At 36.4% G+C, this 19,585-nt stretch overlaps 1 protein-coding gene across 1 annotated transcript in view; it reads left to right on the forward strand.

Moving 5' to 3' along the window:
• The window catches only part of LOC135087175 (forkhead box protein F1-like), a 284,057-nt gene extending 267,508 nt beyond the window's left edge, over positions 1–16,549 (forward strand). Inside the window, exon 2 of the mRNA XM_063982016.1 lies at positions 15,685–16,549. Within this exon, the coding sequence (XP_063838086.1) occupies positions 15,685–15,914 (230 nt within the window). The 3' untranslated portion in view covers positions 15,915–16,549. The remainder of the gene's footprint in view (positions 1–15,684) is intronic.
• Positions 16,550–19,585: the final 3,036 nt, after the last annotated feature.

Genomic DNA, 19,585 nt, shown 5'->3' on the forward strand with positions numbered 1-19,585 from the left:
ATGCACCCAGTGCATGCAAAACCCTGCAAATTCCATGAAACGCATAGAAAAATTACAGGAATTAATATAGGTCTCAAAATGTAAAAAATATGATGTTTTTCTTATTAATTTTGTTGTTCATTTTGTTGTAATTAATAACAAAATACTAGCTTTTGCTCGCGACTTCGACCGCGTGAAATTCAGTTTTTCACAGAAAAATCAACTTACTTGACACTTATCATTTGTAATTTGGCCAAATAACTCAATATCCTTGATATCTTAATCTGATATATAAATAACTATACTGTAAAGTTAGATTTTACGTGAAAGAGTAAGGGCCCTTTTCTATGGCATCCTGCATTAATGGACCCCGCAAAACTGGGCTTGTGTGTTCACACAGCAAGATCCCGTTTTTTGCAGGTACGGTTTTTTGCAAAAAAAATGCTTGCAGTAAGCTGTGTGAACACTTTTGTTATAAAAAATAGTTGTAATTAAACTGAATCCTGTTTTTTACTGGTCCAGTTTAACGACAAAACCGAATATAAAATTCAAACGGTCCAATTTTTTTTAGAATACTGCAAACGTGTAAATGTTTAGTACCTAATTTAAAATACGTATATTACTAAATGGTATCCTGCAAAAACGGGTGCATGAGCCCTAACAGACATCCACTTGCATTATTATACTCATATTATAAAGCTAAAGAGTTTGTTTGTTTGCTTGAACGCGCTAATCTCAGGAAATACTGGTCCAATTTGATAAATTCTTTTTGTGATGGATAGCCCATTTAATTTTGTCGAGGAAAGCATTTAATGTTATTTACCTATAGCCCAAAGGCTATAGGTACATAACATCACGCAACAACCAATAGAGCCGGAGCAGTAAAGAAAAATGTTACACAATTGGGAAATATTATTCAAATTATTTACATGCGTACGTGTTTATGATATTAGTAGTAGAATTAAAAATACAAGTTATTCCACTCCTCTAAAATGTAGAGTGTAAGTGGAATTCACAAAATGAGTATGGCAACATTGCGTGTGACGTAGTTTGCGCATATGCCAGTACATACTTAAAATATAATAAGTACACCTTGACAGTGGCTTAGGCTATTGATTTCTAGTTTATTAGACTAAGAGCTAGTGAACGCCAGACCTACGTCATTTTATAAAAGCTGAAAGTTTGTCAGCGTATGCTCCTAATTATAGGTTAGAATGTTGGTGCATCATGAAGTCTACGTGGCTTTGGCAGCTACCCTAAACAAATTGTCTGGCAAGCAGTTGGAACGGTCAAAACTGTCTGGCTGACGAGGAAACTACTTCTAATTATTACCCAAATATTATGTATAAAAATCAGCTTTTATGGTATAACGTAAGTAAGCCTAACTTTTACGGTGGTTTTTGCTGTATATTCAATAGACTGTAATTCTACTTACGTTATACCTACCATAAAATCAAAGTATATAATATTTGGGCAATGATTAGAAGTTGTTTCCTTCCAGCCAGATAGTTTTGACCGTTCCAACTCCTTGCCAGACATTTTTTTAGTGTAGCTTCCAAAGCTAAGATGACCCAAACTTCATGATGCACCAAAATTCTAACCTATATTAGGAGCATACCCTGACAAACTATCAGCTTTTATAAAATGACGTAGGTCTGGCGTTCATTAGCTCTTAGTCTAGAAAGTCGCGCACGTAACTGAGTCGGTGCAAAAGTATTGACTGATTCCAACTATCCGGAAGCCAAGGTACCAGGAGTTCATGAAACCGCGGAGGTGTTCCGGAGATTGGTCATGTGCAGTATTGTGCAGGGACGGTGCACACCGCAGCAAACTGTGGCAGTGTGCGTGCAGACGTGGGATGGGGTAGTTTTGCTTACTTAGCCTTGCGGAGTACGAAACTAACGTGTTTGAAACTATGCGATTTGTTAAAAATGTAACATACGTAAACATGCATTATAAGTACCTGATAACAGTACCTAATTAAGAATCTTAATTTATCGTTTGTAGTTTTTTGGTAACAGAAGATCCGTAATATTACGGAAAAATTAAGTTTAGTTCAGGCTTTTGCTTGATTAAACTTCAATATTTATAAATACCATAGTACAAGCTTTGCTTAGTTTGGGACTAGCGCGCAGTGTATAAATGTCCAACGATGTTATAAAAAAAATGTAGACCAAACAAATACATGCGTATTTGATATCACCAGTAATGAAAAAAATTATTCTTCGTTGACCTTCTTATTTGTAACAGAATATACTTAAACAGATACTGAAATAGAAACATAAAATCCAATTATTGAAAATCTACTAGGTACTACAATAATACGCGACTACAATAATTTTATTACTCGTGCGTGTGCATGCTAAATAGGTAGTTCCAATTTAAAATGATATCAGCCTCAAACACTTAAAACACAACCTAACCGGTAGAGATAAGTTAGATATGGACGTCTGTTATACAAAATGCATTGTGATTCATGCAAGTTCACCAAACTACAAACAACGTATGAGGAAAATGTCCTAAGCCACGATCAGAAATTGACATCCGCAAATGAATCTTATTTCGAAGCGATAAAGACCTGCCAGGGGTGACTCGATATATCGGTTCAGAGCAAGCTCTTTGATTTTATGATAGCCTGGTACCGAGCGACCCTTAGAGACCCCGTTCAAGGGTCACTTGTCCCCTCGACAAGGGGTAGGTGAGGGACGTGTGACGTCAGCCCTGTTTATGCATCTACTTAAACTTGGGGTTAACTTTAGTTTTTTATTTAATTTTATGATCATGTATGCAGAAAATTTACCTATATCACCATTGCATAGTAGGCCTCACGTAGTTTTTTGTTTGTTTAGCTGTAGAGCATTCACATTGCTAAACTTATCTACCTGCGTCAGTAGAGGTGTGGAAACTTCCGTTAGTGTTTTAAATCCACTTAGGTATAATGATATTGGGTCGACATTGCCATTTTGTTAGTCAATTTATTAATATTTGATTTGTACCAAACAAAAGTGTTTCGCAATAATCGAAATAGCCACGATGTGTTGTTATTATGTGATTTAGGATTAAAATTTGGTAAACTTTATACCACGCTCGTCGCTCACACAGGGAGGGGTAACAGACGTAACAGTGATTGCGCTACTAAATAAGTTCTTTTACTATTATGTTACTGACATACAAGGCGAATACTATTAATTATAGCTTTTGCATACACAGACTTTTTATACATATCAAAAGTTTGGTCCGCTTCTAATATCGGCCGAAAAAATTCTGTATAGTCCGCGGGGAGAGCTGGCAATGTTTTGTTTTTAATATAAACTAGCTTTTGCCCACGGCTTCGCCCACGTGAAATTAAATTTGTCACAGATCATATTTTTTGCGTGAAAGAGTAACAAACTTGTTAACATCCATACATAAACACACACAAACTTTCGTATTTATAACATTAGTTGGATGGAAGTAGGATAGGATTAGTAGGACTAGTAGGATAGTAGGATATAAGGACTCGGACGTGATACAACTTTATTCTCAAATGAAACATAAAATCAGGCCAATAATCACCCTCCAAGTTGGGCTGATCACGTGAAATCACCCCGATCGGGCATGGCGGCAATCAATGGTTTATTGCGCTCATGTGCGCCCGCGCTGTTCTCAGAAGATCCCTTACGACGTCATAAAGTGCGGTAACATGTGCAACGTCTGCATATCGCTGCACTTGTACAGTCAACGTCAAATAGTTTGTGACACCCATCATCATCATCATTTTCACTATAGGACGTCCACTGCTGAACATAGGCCTCCCCCAATGATTTCCACAATGGCCGGTTGGTGGATCCAGCGCTTCCACCTTGTGGGTGGACGACCTACGCTGCGCTTTCCGGTACGAGTCACCCAAAGTAGTCAAAAAGTTTGCAATACGTCTTTCTTACAATTGGAATAAGCCACATACTTTTTGACCACTTTGGGTGTCACGAATTATTGACGCTGACTGTATCAGCTGAGCTAGTGAGCGAGCGAGTTTATTCAGTTGTCATTAACATCGCTCAAAACTTAATTCAGTGACAAGTAAAGATGAGGGTTTTGATCACTTGATCTTTAAATTTAACCCAATCACAAGACAGAATCTATGATAGTTTAAAAATAGTTATATCGCTACCACTTTCATGCAGGAGGTGAGCTAGCAAGCGAGTGAGTTTAAGATCAATTTATTGTTGCAACGTTTAAACTTAATTCAGTCTCAAATATGTAAAGATAGGAGGTTTTGATTGGTTGAACATGAATATTGAATACTAAGATCAAACAAAAGGACAGAAACTATGATAGATTGTAACTAGTTTGGAGCTTTATTTTGTAAGAATTTAAAACGCTAAAAGGACATATAGATTTTGAACTAGCCCACGTTTCTTTTTTAACTGACACCAAAATCAATTTTTGCCTAGGTATGTATTCTATTAGTTGCAAACATAATACTTGCCTTATACAGTGGACACCATATCAGACTTTTTTATTTACAATCGCCTCTTACTGCTACTTGAGATGCCATATGCATAGTGTTAACGTAGAAGTGCTATGCAGTGTAGGGTACACTGCATCTGCACTTAACGTCAAGTATGTCAAATATGTTCGATGTTCGTGAATAATCCAAATATGTAATCGAACTTACCAATCGGGTAGCTGTCACCGCCATTCAATCGCTATAATTTGTACGAGATATCATTACGATTCATCTAAAGATCGTATGTAGTCATATTTTATTCGCTACTTGATAACTATTAATAGATTTCCAATCAACTAAAATATTTTTTATAGCTAACTGAAAACATAGAGTTTAAACCTAACCTTGCAATTTATTGTTAATGATATCAAGTATTTCTACAAGTTCTTCAAGACTGTAAACTTTATGTGAATATAATCGCCATAGAAGCTTTTTAAGATTTGTATGTAACAAAGCTCTATGATCAGTTGAGCTGAATTTTTTCAATGAATTCGTACTCTACTACAATTATTTTTTACTCAGTTCAATTAAGATCGAAATAGGTATTTCGCCTAACATGAAATAGCTTTCATTGATTTTCAGTGTAACTCGCAGTTTTCCTAGCCTCTGTTAGCCTCGATTGCAGTAAAATTTTAGTGCTTTCGGAACACCATCCCATGCGCATTTCATGTCTGCAGGCCTGAATGAATCAGATGCGTTTAACGGACTATTGATGAACGTCATAAATTGCAACAGTTAGGTTCCTACACTAGTCAGGATATGCCATATAAAGTCTACCCTTGTATAGTTATTGCAACTCACGAAGGCGAGTGAGCTTTACTTTTTAACAACTATACTGATTTAATTAGCTATTTAAGAAGTAAGAAGAAATTTTTAGCATTCTCAACGATGGGTTAGTGAACAATGATTAAACCGGGTCCAGAGTCCAGTAGGGTATAACGCGTAATAGAATATATCGTGTAATGTAATGGAAATAGTATGAGCAGCACACGTAGAATTTGTGTTACATTACACGTAATCTTACATTACACATTACACCTCTCTAGACCCGGCTTAAGGACGACAAGTGTGTCACAGTGATTGGCCAAAACTAGACAAGAAATCAAAATTACTAAATATCTGACTATAATGTTGCAGATTTACAAATACATCGATTTTCATTTTTATTCAGGTCATTGCTCCCGAATTTCCCTATTAAATTGAAAATGGTCCAGAAATTCAAGAACAGACACCTCCGTTGCTCCATTTAGAGACTGCGACCTAAATACCCTTCTTTATACACTTAAAAAAGAATCATAAAAATATAAAACCCGCTCAAATTGAGGCGTGATGTATTTCAGTTTACGTACAAGATAATGGCTCGAACGCCTGCCAGAGACTATAAAAGTACTTACAGATACAGATGGTACACTCTGTAGTAACGGGCAAAAAGTATACTTATGTACAGTAAAACATTTTGATGTATGTTGTACGTGCAAAACTTAATTAAAGATATTACTGTAAATTCAAGTCCAAACTTCGGAAGTAATTTCGATAAAATCTTGCAAGAAGAACTATCTCCTAATCAAGGATATGTAGCATGTAAAAATTTAATTGCCTTTTCACGCATCTTATCGTGAAATAATCAAGATTCTGGTTGATCGTACATAAAATATGACGGTTTTCTGATCATAGAATACTAATTTTCTCGCAGAGTAGTCATTAATAACTACGCCCTAGTGGGCATATTTTTGTGCCTACCTAGCGATGCGTCTGCGCACATCAGCGCTAGGTACGATGTTTACACGAACGCCCGTTTGTTCGAACCGTTTGATCTTTATAAATGCAATAGGTATTTCAGAAATAACTCCGGAGAACCAGCTCGCCGTCATAAAAAAATCAAGAATGATTTTTGAGAAAGACAACCTTGATGTTCTGTTTAACGTCTGATAGGCGTTTATGAACATTTTCTGATATAGCGTAACTGACGTGTTTGATTTTTATAATTCAGTAAGGTTTTGTGATCTTCTTTTAGGTTTGCGATGCATGACATTTAGTCTCTTGGTACTTTCATTATTAACTCACTTCAAATAATGAAATAAAGACCTAACCTAAGAGAAGTTAGCAAGCGTTAACTCTGGGTTACGTAGGTAAATCATCTGGGTGAATATTGTTTTAACATTGTCACTCATTTGTAATAGTTACACTTATTGCAAACACCTAATCAGTTAAGCCACAGATTACTAATAAGTTAATATGGTTAAGTTATGCAACCGATTTATAGAAATAGGTTTAAGTTAAAAATGTCAGTTTTAAGATTGCCTCTTCTACTAATATTCACAATTCAAAAGTTACAATACAAATAAGCTCGGGTTTGATTAGAACATCCTAACCCGCATTTTTCCAAAAATATCAGCGCCGTTAAACGATCGAATGCATTTGAACCGTTTTAAAAATAACCACAGTAATTGACACTGGCCTGTACGCTGTGTGCGGTCGACGCAGTGCATGTTAGATGCCATTGCACCAAAACGACGACAGAAAAAAACTTTTTTCTAACCACGATCCGATTCCGACGGCTCCGGAACTTAAGAAAAAACTCACCCTTTGAAAAAAGTTTGTTTGTACAACATTTTTACGAAACCCGACACTCGAGGTACGAAATCGTAAAAGGGTGTTACGCGATTTTTTTCCGTGATGTCGAAAAGGGTTTTCTTGTTTTTAAAACATTCTGCCGGAATTAAAATAGGAATGCCCATTGGATCATTATTTATTAGCTTTACATTTTTTTAACAATCTGTTTTAATCCATTTGATTGTAGAGATAAGAAACAGAATAACTTTTAGTAATGAGTTGTACGAGTAGTATCGTGTACCTACTAAAGGCATAGTTTCCTAATTGATTACAGGTTTTTAACAATTTTTACTTAGCTTTTTTAGACAAAGGGCGCTAAAGGTTATTAGCTCCCATCCTAGTTAGTTGTGTTCTAAACTTTTATTAAGTTAAGTGAATAAATAAATTAAAAATAAATTTTCGTTTCATCTAGGGAGGATCGAAGGCGCAATACGTGATACACACCGAACACATACCTTCGTTACCTGAACTCAAAGATACATCTTGAGTCCTACTTAATCGTCAGGTATACTTTCAAAGTACTGAAGTTCAAACGCGAATTCTATACCTTGGTCACTTGAGCTATTGGCGAAAATTAAAGAAATCGTGTAAAACTGTTGACATTATCATATCCTATCTTTAAATCCCAAATTGTATCTATTAGGTACAGATGAAGAGTTGAGATGAAATTCTCAACTTGCTTTAAAGGAATTTATTTAACAGATAAATTAACTTATAAGTTACCGTCATGTAAAAAAACTCTGTAATAACCTCCTCCTTTTTTGAAGTCGGTTAAAAAACAGGTACGGTCGGTTAACTATTTACGAATAAACACGATTTCTTTGTGATTTGTTGAATGTGATATGTATTGCGTCCTCGTGAATCCTCAATGCCAGTGTAAAACCCATGATGCGCGTACGTAATTAAATAACCAACTCGAATTTTTCTTTAACTTTACCATAGAAATACCATCATTCTCTATTCTTCGCCGTCGGGACTATTATTGGGATACTTTGTCTTTTAAGTTGAAGTCATGAACTTTCGGCATTCAGGATTCACATACTCGCTGGCGATCATTGTTTCTATTTCATGTGCTCTGCGACTATGCGAATCTTGTTTGTGTCAGAAATTTTATTAAAGTAAACCTAAAGTTACATAACTGTTTTTATAATATTCTGATTTATAGCATTTAATTGGTCTGTAACAAACTATGGCTTCATGCGAATGTTGAACACGATGTTTTTATTAAAGAGGTTCACTTTCATTAGTATAAACACCTTTTATAATACCTATGCATTGAATAAACGGGACTATTCCCACCTCTCGTTCCCACCGCTGCAACTCCTATGTAGGATCTACAGCTTGACCGCCAATAAAATACCCAACCAGTGAAGGTCAAGTCTGTCCCGGGGGAAAGTTAACTGTCATTGGACCCGCAAAGAAATCAATCAGAAGAGCATAGGGGGAGTTCGAAGTTAGGCTGGTTTTAGTGTCACGCGGACTGTCTGACCGATCTGTATGAACTGCTAGGAAGCGGAGAGGTTCTTCCGGACCGCATTACTCTAAAACGCTCCCTAGAAGTTCATACAGATTGGCCGTGCGGAGCGGGTCCGCACCGGACGGTCCGCGTGACACTAAAACCAACCTTAAGGTTCGACTTCTCTCCATTACAAAGCGGATGACAGGTGACAAACAAAGGTTTAGTAACCTTTAAGGAAAGATATGCACCATGGACAATAAATATATCAATGGGGACCTATCTAATGAGCTTCTAGCTAATGCATCGAATAGTTTCTACTTTACTCTACTTTACTTTTTTTCATAATTATGGGGAGATAAGGCAGTTTACACACTAATAATAATGTTGGAATACGTCACAGAGAGCATAAACTCCGTGTGGTCCCACTTAAAAATAAATAACCATAACTGAAAAGTTAAGTAGGATTAAATAACCACTCCTGAAATGTTAAGTGGGTACCTAGACAAATTTAATTCCCATCACCGTTTAATACTTAAATAAATCTTTTCAATTCGTACCTGAGAACCACTTAAACGTCTATAAATCTATAGTTAACCGAGTAAGTGGTGTGCGCGGGCGATCGTCTGTCGTCGCGTCCCGTTTGGGGCCATTTGTTGGGCCCTTGCGCCGCGAGGCGATGACGTGCATACATGCGCACACGCACTCTAGTAAAAAGCCACTATTTTTGTTCGGTTAAATTTATAAGACATTAATTAGTTGGAAGTAACGGCCCGATGACCGGTAGATGCCCTTTGGGAATCGAGTGTGAGAATACATTGGGAATTCATAAAGGTTAGGTTTTTTATATCACGATAAATATACGTTTCTGATCAAATCTGTAACAGTGTTAATTCTACGTATTAATCTTACGATTTCGCTCTGTTAATATTTTGTTATTTTCTCTCAGTCAATTGAACATCTCTCTAAATTCTTTGTTGATATCTTTTGCGGTAATGACTTCTTAGAGTAGGTGCACCGTTGATTTTTAGTTGGCCGATAGTTGTGCCCGATTTGAAATTGTATGAAGAATCGGCCAAATCGAATCGGCGTAGTGTGCGGCGTACTCCCATACATGGCAATACAGTCAACTGCCCGACTAAACTACCGGCCGACGAAAAATCAACGGTGTGCGCCTACTCTTAGTTACTTAAAAAAATTATCAATTCCAGCCAATATATTGTAGCAGTCTTGGCAGGGCAAGCTATATTGAAACGTGTAAAGTACTAAACTAACAAATACTTTGAATTTGAAATACAAAGCACAAGAAACCCTGAAAATCCCCACTACTTGCAATCTGCATTCATGTTTTATGTGCGCTCAACGATCTTCCCAAGCAACGAGTGTTCTCTAACCAACAGATCTGTGCCAGATAAATATGGTGGATGTAAAGTATAATTGCAGCCGTGCTCATCTGCGCCACGTCTGTTCTCGCTGCGTGCACGCTATTCTAAACAAACCACCGGTTCCTAGGGTTGCCTGGTGTCCGGATTTAGCCGGACATGTTTGGCTCGGCTTTTTTTTTGAAAATTATAAATAACTTGAAAAAATCGAACTGCCTAAGGCGGGAATTGAACCCACGACCTTCTGCTTGCCGGGCGACTGCTCTTTCATTCTCTTCTCTTTTTTGTCCGGCTTTTTTTAGGCTTTTGCGTGGCTGCCGTTTCAGGATGTTGGGCTACCGATCTATCGATCTACCGATTCGAAGATGATAGTTCCCACTCATTAGCTATGATACTAAAAGGTATGTCCGGCTTTTACGGTGAAATGTCCGACCAATTCAAGCACTGAATCCGGCTTTTGTGTTTTTGGACCTGGCAACCCTACCGGTTCCCGAATAAAATCCTGTTCGAACATGTATTTTCTAAGAAGCAAAACACATGTTCAGCAATCTGCTGTACTTGTAACGGGCGATTTGAAAAATTGAGCAGTCGATTATAGAATCAAAGCGGGCTAACTGTATTTCGAATAGGCACAATTACATGTTGATTGTTTTTATGGGATCGCTGCCTGTTTTTAAAGTGATTAGTGGAATTACTGTGGAATTTGTGGATTAAAGAAAAGAAAAGACGTGTAATTATAAAGGTCGAGATGATTCATTGAACGTCGGGAATACTTTTGGCTTACTCCAAACCACTTTTTCACTAAAACCTATTTATACAGTATACCTACTTGGGTTACAAACGGTTCACCGTATAAAAAAAGTTTTTAAACAAAATTTGTAGAGAATTTAGTATTCTACAATATTGATAATAAATACAAATAGCAAAAAACCCACAGGAAATGAGATATTTCTAAAAAAAGCGCAAAAAACCGATTTTTGTGACCGTTGACCTTGAAAGGACAATGTTCGTTCTCCATACATTGTTCGCCTAAAAACCAACAATTTTGACATATTACTACCCGAAAGCGAAATAATACGATTCTGTGTGTAAGAACAATGATTCCTGATGGACACTTGCCATAAAATTAATGATTAAGAATATTAAATCACAGCGATTTTATAATATGTCGTTTATGACAACATGGCGTCTAATGTATTGTGTGAATGTATGAACACCGATTCGCGAAAAATGTTTTTGTATTGTCGTTACGCCGAGTCGCAGCCAAATAGTATAAAATAATAGAACAAGTTTTAGAAATACAACTCGACATTCCACTTTATAATATGCCCACATATTGCACGTAAATAAACAACATGAATCGTAGGTTGTTTCCACCCTTGTCATCTGACACATGAAATAAACTCCTATTGTATTATAGATATCGAAGCCGAATCGTATTTAATAATAGAATGGGTTTTGGAGATCACTCGGGGTTCCACTTTTATAAAATACCTACCTACATATTGCATAAAAATAACACGAATCATGAGTTTTCTTTTCACCATTTACATCTGACACGAGATAACAAACTCATATCTCCATGACTACCGTCGTAGTCTATGCCAAAGACTACAATATTTTAAGCAAGAAGTTTCAAACCTTAGCGGCTACGGTAACCCCTGGGCCACATACATCATGATAACATTCGGTCGACACCGGAACGAAGTCTTGCGATTATGCAAAAAAGCATCGTATTCTAGTGCGGCTATATCACGTTCAACCGGGGTTTTAATTCGACTAGAGTCCTGACTAAAGACTGGAAGAAAATACGCCGCATTGTATGAGCACTTCGTGTTCGTTAAAGCGGCTTCAGATCTAGAGCGCACATAGTTTTCTTTCCAATAATATCCGCAAGTAGCGCTGCATGATCTTTACAACAAAAACGGCAATAGTTATTAAGGTGCCAAAATTATATGATTACTTTGGCACGGTATTATACACGTTCGAAGATTTGACATTTTCATTCATTTCATCATCATCATCATCATTTCAGCCACAGGACGTCCACTACTGAACATAGGCCTCCCCCAATGACTTCCACATCGCACGGTTGGTAGCGGCCTGCATCCAGCGCCTTCCCGCTACCTTTATCAGGTCGTCGGTCCACCTTGTGGTGGGTTGACATTGCAGAATATGACTTTTGATAGGTTCATCATAGAATTCGGCGGGGATGTCCTCACGGAGGAAGTTCGTAAAAGGGCGAAACAAGATCTTATAATAATGCAAGGCCGAATCTGTAATGCGCGTGCTCCTACGTGTAATCCTACGTGTAATGCAATAAATAGTAATGTCTGGTAAATAGTGGTAATACGTATCGTTCGTTCGTTCGTTTCAGCCGAAAAGACGTCCACTGCTGGACAAAGGCCTCCCCCAAGGATTTCCACGAAGACCGATCCTGCACCGCTCGCATACAGGCACCTCCCGCGACCTTCACCAGATCGTCGGTCCACCTAGTGGGAGGCCTGCCCACGCTACGTCTTTCGGCTCGTGGTCGCCACTCAAGAACTTTCCTGCCCCAGCGGCCATCAGCTCTACGAGCTATGTGCCCCGCCCCGTCTATGTCTATATGCGCTACGATTACAGGGTATCATTTTGCATAGTCGCAAGACTTCACTCCGCTGCTGTCAAATCAATGTCGCATAATGTTATCGCAATGTGTGTGGCCCTTGGCCAAATCACAGAAGCCTATGCGAAGAAAGAGCACTTGAATGACAATGAAAATCAGGGTTACCATTTTATAAGATCTCCTCACTATTGAGGGTAACAAAGTAACATTAATAATCTAGCCATTAATTACATTTATTACCTATACGAGAAAGTAAAGCAACATGCGGTTTTATTTTAATTTGTAAAATATTTGTAACAGTTTGTTCCAAGTTTAGTTTTACAACAGTATTGCTGTTTCAGCTGTCACTGTGAAGCTTTGGGAAAATAAATAAATAGAAAAAATATTAACATAAATATTTATTTAAGTTTTTATGTTCATTATCATAATATGCCAATTTAAGTTACACTGTGTGACAGTCTTTGACACTAAACAAACTCTTCAGCTTAACAATACCTACCTACAGGGCGTTTTTATAGTAATCTTGCTCTTGCTGATGAAACAAGAAGGGTTGATGATTCTACTACTGAAATACAACTACTTTTCTTACAGGACCAATATCAAATTCTCAAAAAAATTCACATCCTCGTGATGGTGATAATTTCTATGGAGAGGTTTTTTTTATATTCGGTCTCTTGGGATAAGTTATTCCATTTGAACAGTAGAATTAATCCTTTTTATTTGATCACATATAAAAATAACACAAGTGTTTAGGAAAACTTCTTCTTTGGTATGGTATCACTACGGAGTTATAATGTCGGCAACTCTGTATCACTGACTTGTAACTTTCAAACAGTATGAATAATAAGGGCACCACATTGGTTTTCTTTCTGAAAAAAGGCTTTCACTTTTAGTACTAACCCTTTAGCACTATTTAATTGAAATAAAAATACAATAAACGCACAGAAGACTGAAATTGAGTCAACTGACGTGACATTTATAATTTGTTGACATGATGACAGTTTGACAAGACTAGGGATTGAAAAAGTTTTAATTGAAAAAGTAAAATGTCAATTTATTAAAACGATTCACAAGGATATAATCGATTAAAAATATTTATAAAATGTTTTGATACTTGCCTGTAGCGATTATCCAATCCTGGTTTCTACTGAAAAACTACCTCGTGGCAAGATTTTAATAAAATAATAAAATCTTTATCTTCTCTTTCACAATCTATAAAAGTTCATTTGGTCTATTATTATACATGTGCTATGAATGAGGGTTTTCGCGATTGAAAAATCCGCGAGATGGCAATACGTAGACGCGAGGTCCAAATGCTGCATGATTGGTGGATATCTATCAATGTCATGTCAAAAATAACCAATCATGCAGCATTTGGACCTCACGTACGTATTGCCATCTGGGGGATTTTTCAATCGCGAAAACCCTCATTGGCATAGATTATGAGAGACTGGCAACTATACTAGGTTGATATATGTTTCTCACACTTCAACTGGCATTGGATTCAACATCGGATTCTGACACTTTTACAGTTATGATACCATGAATATCAGTTTATGGTCCTAATTATTTTTATTTTATTTACGACCTTCGACCAGTTTGACACTTTAGATAGCTTCTTATCATAGTGTCAATATCTTTTTAGCTTTTAACGCAAATCTAGTCTTCAAAGCAGTTTAATCGATTTATTTTATTTTCAAAATCGATATTTTATTGTCTATGATGGCCGCAGGAACATCACTATACATGGACTCCCAGCAATAAAGTACGGTAATGCCTCGTACAGATTTTATCGGCAAAAATTATGGAACTTGATAGGTTTTAGACCATGCCACGCACCAAAACGTCCGGAAGTTGTAATAGTATTATAGAATAAACGTTAAAAGACTTATTTATTTAATTTTTCAATGCTTAAGTGTCCATTAGAATGAAAGGGTGCTTAATGTATTTAAAAAAATAGAAAATAATTATGATGGGTTAATGTTTTTGGGCGGTTTTTAGGCGGTTTCTGACAATGTCCTTTTAGTTGCTTACACCCTACCATATGTAGGTTTTGAGACAACTTTTAGGGTGTCAATATACACGTATTTACAGACTTACAGCTGGGTATCTCGAATTCCGAGGTGAACTTACTATAATGACTGGACTATTACTTTATTTTACTATCTATGGCATTTCGAACCCAAACCCGTATGGCTAGCCTAGATTGAGGGCTAAATCCTCTATTTGTCTCTAAAAAATTCAGTCTGTTCTTCTATAGCGGATACTTATGCTTCAACCACACTAACGCGTGCAGATCGCCATCCCCAGCGCGATCATAAGCCAATGACAAGTCGCGCGACCAATGACAGGTCACGTTGTCGAGTTGGTGTGGTTGAAGGCTTAATTGATCTAATTCTAATGATGATAACAAATTAAGGTTGAGTTGCACCATCAAACTTTGACAGTGACTATAACCACAGAATAATAATAAGTACTAAGTACAGAAGTTTTACTTCGCGAAGGTATTTAAAAAAATGTATGCTCAATGTCATTAACAATATGGTGTAATTTAGCCTGTCTCAAGACTCAAGCACCATTTTGTTGACAAACGTCAGTGATCGGCACTGCGCCGAAGCTATAGGGCTGACTTCGGTAAAATGATGTGACGTGAGGTGCCAAACTGCGGAAAATGGCGGAGGAAATACATGATTTAGCATGAATTAACATGAATAATATTAACTACTTATTTACCTCTCAGTGTCTTAAGGCAACTTAAAAAAGTACATTCTGTGTTTTTATTATTATTTAGGCAGTTAAATACTGCACAGTATTTAGTACACCATTTACTTTATTTTCTTCCATCATACACAAGAATACGCGTGCGTGAGTCAATGTTCGCTCGTATGTGAGGACTTGTCGAATAGTATCCTGTAGGTGGGCCATCGTGCGTGTTTTGTTTTCGATGTAAACTCGCGGAGATGAACAGGCCTGCTATAACGAAAACCGGCGATTTTCGTATGGAGTTTAACAGGTTTTTGACGTTTGTTACTGTCAAAGTATGATGGTGCAACCCAGCCTAATACAATTGCGAATGTAAACTAAGCTATACTGCTGTATAAATAAGGCCAAAACTTCTAAATCAAGTCAAATCTAACTCTACCATCTCCCTTTCCAGGTGCAGCTCCCATGTTCGCTGGGGTCCGCAACGTGCACGGCCAGATGCTTCCCAGCGGCTCTATGGGGGGCTCCCCCATAGGCCTGGGCAGCTTCGGGCTCTCCTCCTCGCTGCCGCCGGACCGCAAGGTGTACACCTCGCCCCCCACGCCGCTGCCGGCGCTGCCCTCCCCCGCATCCATAACTCACACCCCCACGCCCACACCGGCGACTTCTACCCACTATTACTAAACTTATGCCCGTTTTCACCATCAATCCCTAATTTTAAGTGACCCCTATGTAAACAAAATTCCATATGGGTCACTTAAAAATTAGGGATTGGTAGATCGTTTCAGTTTATATTATCGCCCTTTTATATTAGAGAGCTGAATGCCAAAAATCGATTTTGCCAAATGCGAATTGCCAAAGTTGTCGAAAATATTCACGTATCCGAAATCCGAGTTTAAATATTAGGGGACAGGGAAAGCATTATTATAACAAAATGTTTTATACAGTGTGAGTCACGTTAAAGTGTACATATGAAAATAGATGAAACTAGACCTATTTTTATCGACAAAAAACAGGTCAAAAATTTTTTGAGATTTTTTTTTAATTTTTTATAGAATTTTTTTTCTTCCAATTACTTATTGTAAAGAAAGCGTAATAACTTTTAAACTAAGCGGTATATCCTGATAAAATAAAAACAGTAATAATGCTCAATAACAGGCGATACTAAAAAAATACATAAAATACACAAAAAAGGCCAACAAATAATAAAATATGAAACTTTTTGAAAAAAATCTGCTTTTAAATTCGTGTTTTTTTGGTTATTTGATAAATTTCTCCAAAAAATGCCCCTATAACAGGTGGTTTTTATTACTTTGTATTATTCACTATCGTATAACCTTCGTAAAACCAAAAATTGCACGTCTCTATCCCTATCACAACATTTGCTATGATCGTTTGAACAAAGGCCTGCCACAACATTATTCTTCGCTACAGGTAGAGACAATTTTAATTTTAACTAAAATGCTTATTTTACTTCGAAATCTTTTGTTTTTATTTGAAATCTAACTTGTCTTTATCAAAATTACAAATCTAGAGCCATTTTCAGTTTCGTTGTTACCGAAGCTTTGAATGGCGCGCCCGGAGAGGCTTATTTCAAACGATCATTGCAAACGTTGTGATAGGGATAGAGACATGCAATTTTTGGTTTTACGAAGGTAATACGATAGAAAATAATACAAAGTAATAAAAACCACCGGTTATAGGGGCATTTTTTGGAGAAATTTATCAAATAACCAAAAAAACACGAATATTTAAGCAGATTTTTTTCAAAAAGTATCATTTTTTATTATTTGTTGGCATTTTCTGAGTATTTTATGTATTTTTTTAGTATCGTCTGTTATTTAGCATTATTACTGTTTTTATTTTATCAGGATATACCTCTTAGCTTAAAAGTTATTACGTTTTCTTTACAATAAGTACTTGAAAGAAAAAAAAAATCTATAAAAAATTAAAAAAAAATCTCAAAAAAATTTTGACCACTTTTTTGTCGATAAAATTAGGTCTAGTTTCATCTATTTTCATATATACACTTTAACGTGACTCACACTGTATAATTTGCATTGTTTTCATATGGTATCAAATAAACATTTTTACTTTCTTTCAATAAAGGTTAGTTTCAGCGGTTTATAGTGTTGTATGGATGTTTTAAATAGACAATCTGAATCTATGTGACGCTTCATAACGCTATTTATGAAAGTTAAAGTGCTTTAAAAATAATAATATGAAAAATACATTTATTACAAAAATCATGCGCTATGATTGACATGTTACACTTGATTCATTTGATCGAAAATGTAAAATTATTTTTTGTTTTTCCTTTATTATTATAATTTTATTATTTACGCAACTCCAGAATATTAGATATGTGTACACATCACAAATCATACTTATCCTGTATAGTTATAAAAAGTAAGTAGGTACATACGATAAGTTTAGTAAAACACATTAGTTAGTAAGTACCTTTACTATGTATTACATAACACGATTATACAGGGTGTTAGGTAAATGGGTATATGAGCCGACACTAGCCCATGTTAACATGGTCATATAAATGGTATGGTGAAGTCAGAAATTTGATATCATCATTTGAATTTTTTTAATTTTCATACAAAAAAAATTTATAAAATCCGATTTGTATGAAAATTAAAATAATTAAAATGAAAATATCAATTTTCTGACTTCACCATACCATTTATATGACCATGTTAACATGGGCTAGTGCCGGCTCATTTACCTAACACCCTGTATAAGCAAATGCTTTTATTTTTCGCCAAGTCTGATTCACTGTAATTTAATTTTAGTTAAATAAATGTCACTTCTTCATTTACGATAGTCGATATCAAATTTTAAAAAGTTAAAAATATGTTTTTTTTATTTTGCTATCTTCTTAAAAGATTTTTTTTTCATATTATTGATATTACATCTGTTATTTACTTTAGTTTAAACAAAAATGTAATGTAACTTTTGCTTGCAAGGTAGAAAAAAGCAATCTACTGTATCTAGGTTAAATCGAAATATGTTTATTTTTAAGATGTTTTTATTAAATAAATAAATTATCTTTATTTTGAGTTGGCATTTTATTTCGAATTGCATCTTCTTCCTTATTCAATGGTTAATTCAAATATTAAATGCTATCTCCGAATCTTAAAAAACTAGCACTTGAGTTTACCATTTACAGGGGTTCCATAGGTTTTTATCTTGTTATTTTTTTTAAAGCATTGTGAGATTTATTCGCTTAGACCACTCTAATAATTTTTTTTAGAACATTTTAAGTCGCACTATTCCTTCCTGTAAGTCAGTAAACCATATTGTTTAAATGACCCACGCTGAACTGTCCCACCAAACTCAATGACAGGGGGGCGCTACCATCGTTCAACTATATGGTTTCCAACATGGCACAAATCGGAACCAGCGATCCGGTATTGACGGTGGCGCCCCACTGTCAATGTCATGGATAGGACAGTTCAGTGTACCTACCATGAGTTTACGATAAGTGAGCTCGCTAGCGAGTACGTCAAAAATCTCTATGAAGATTTTGTTTCTTGAAAGTAGCCGCTAGGGGCGCTGAACAATATGTCATACAAGTAATGTCATTTTTTTACGCAGTCGCTAGCGAGCACACCTAACGTAAACTCATGGTAAGCACACTGTATTTTGGAACTATACATTTCAAGTCCGTTTAATTCCCTATATTAATAACCCTCTTTCTAGCGCAGTCGGGTAAAAAAGTCCTAGCTGTGGCAGAATAACATCTAGGTATATCTAAAAGCGAAAGGTCACTGACTCACTCAAAATCAAAAATATTTTAATTCAATTTAGACCACTGCAGCACTGGTGGCACTTATGAACGTACTCACTCACTCATCCCGAAATCTCAGAAACTACCAGTGCTAGGAGTCTCAAATTTTGCATGAGGGGTTCCTTTAGAACGGTGCTCACTAAAAGAGGATTTTGCAAAATTCAACCCCTAAGGGGGTAAAACGGGATCCACGCGTACGAAGTCGCGGGTGATCGCTAGGTACATTATAAGAGTGATCCTATCTTAACTTGTACGGATCCTTCAAAACATCCTGTTTTCATATTTCAGCACTTGTCAACGTTATCAACAGTAGCTACAGAAGCTGTTGTCGCAACACACTTCAGATATCTGTCATCGGTGCAATCCCAAAATGTTGATAAGTAAGTATACCCGCGCAGGAATGGCAGTGACGAGTGGCAGTAGAAAAAATGTGAAGGTAACTCTTGAATATTATAAGTAGTAATACACTCAACATCAAATAAACCACACCTTCCGCGACGCGTACTTCAAAGATTTTCTTCAGACACAATCATGGTGCCCCAACAATATTGGTGTT

Source organism: Ostrinia nubilalis, chromosome Z, assembly GCF_963855985.1.
Source record: "Ostrinia nubilalis chromosome Z, ilOstNubi1.1, whole genome shotgun sequence".
In the NCBI taxonomy this organism is placed as follows: domain Eukaryota; kingdom Metazoa; phylum Arthropoda; class Insecta; order Lepidoptera; family Crambidae; genus Ostrinia; species Ostrinia nubilalis.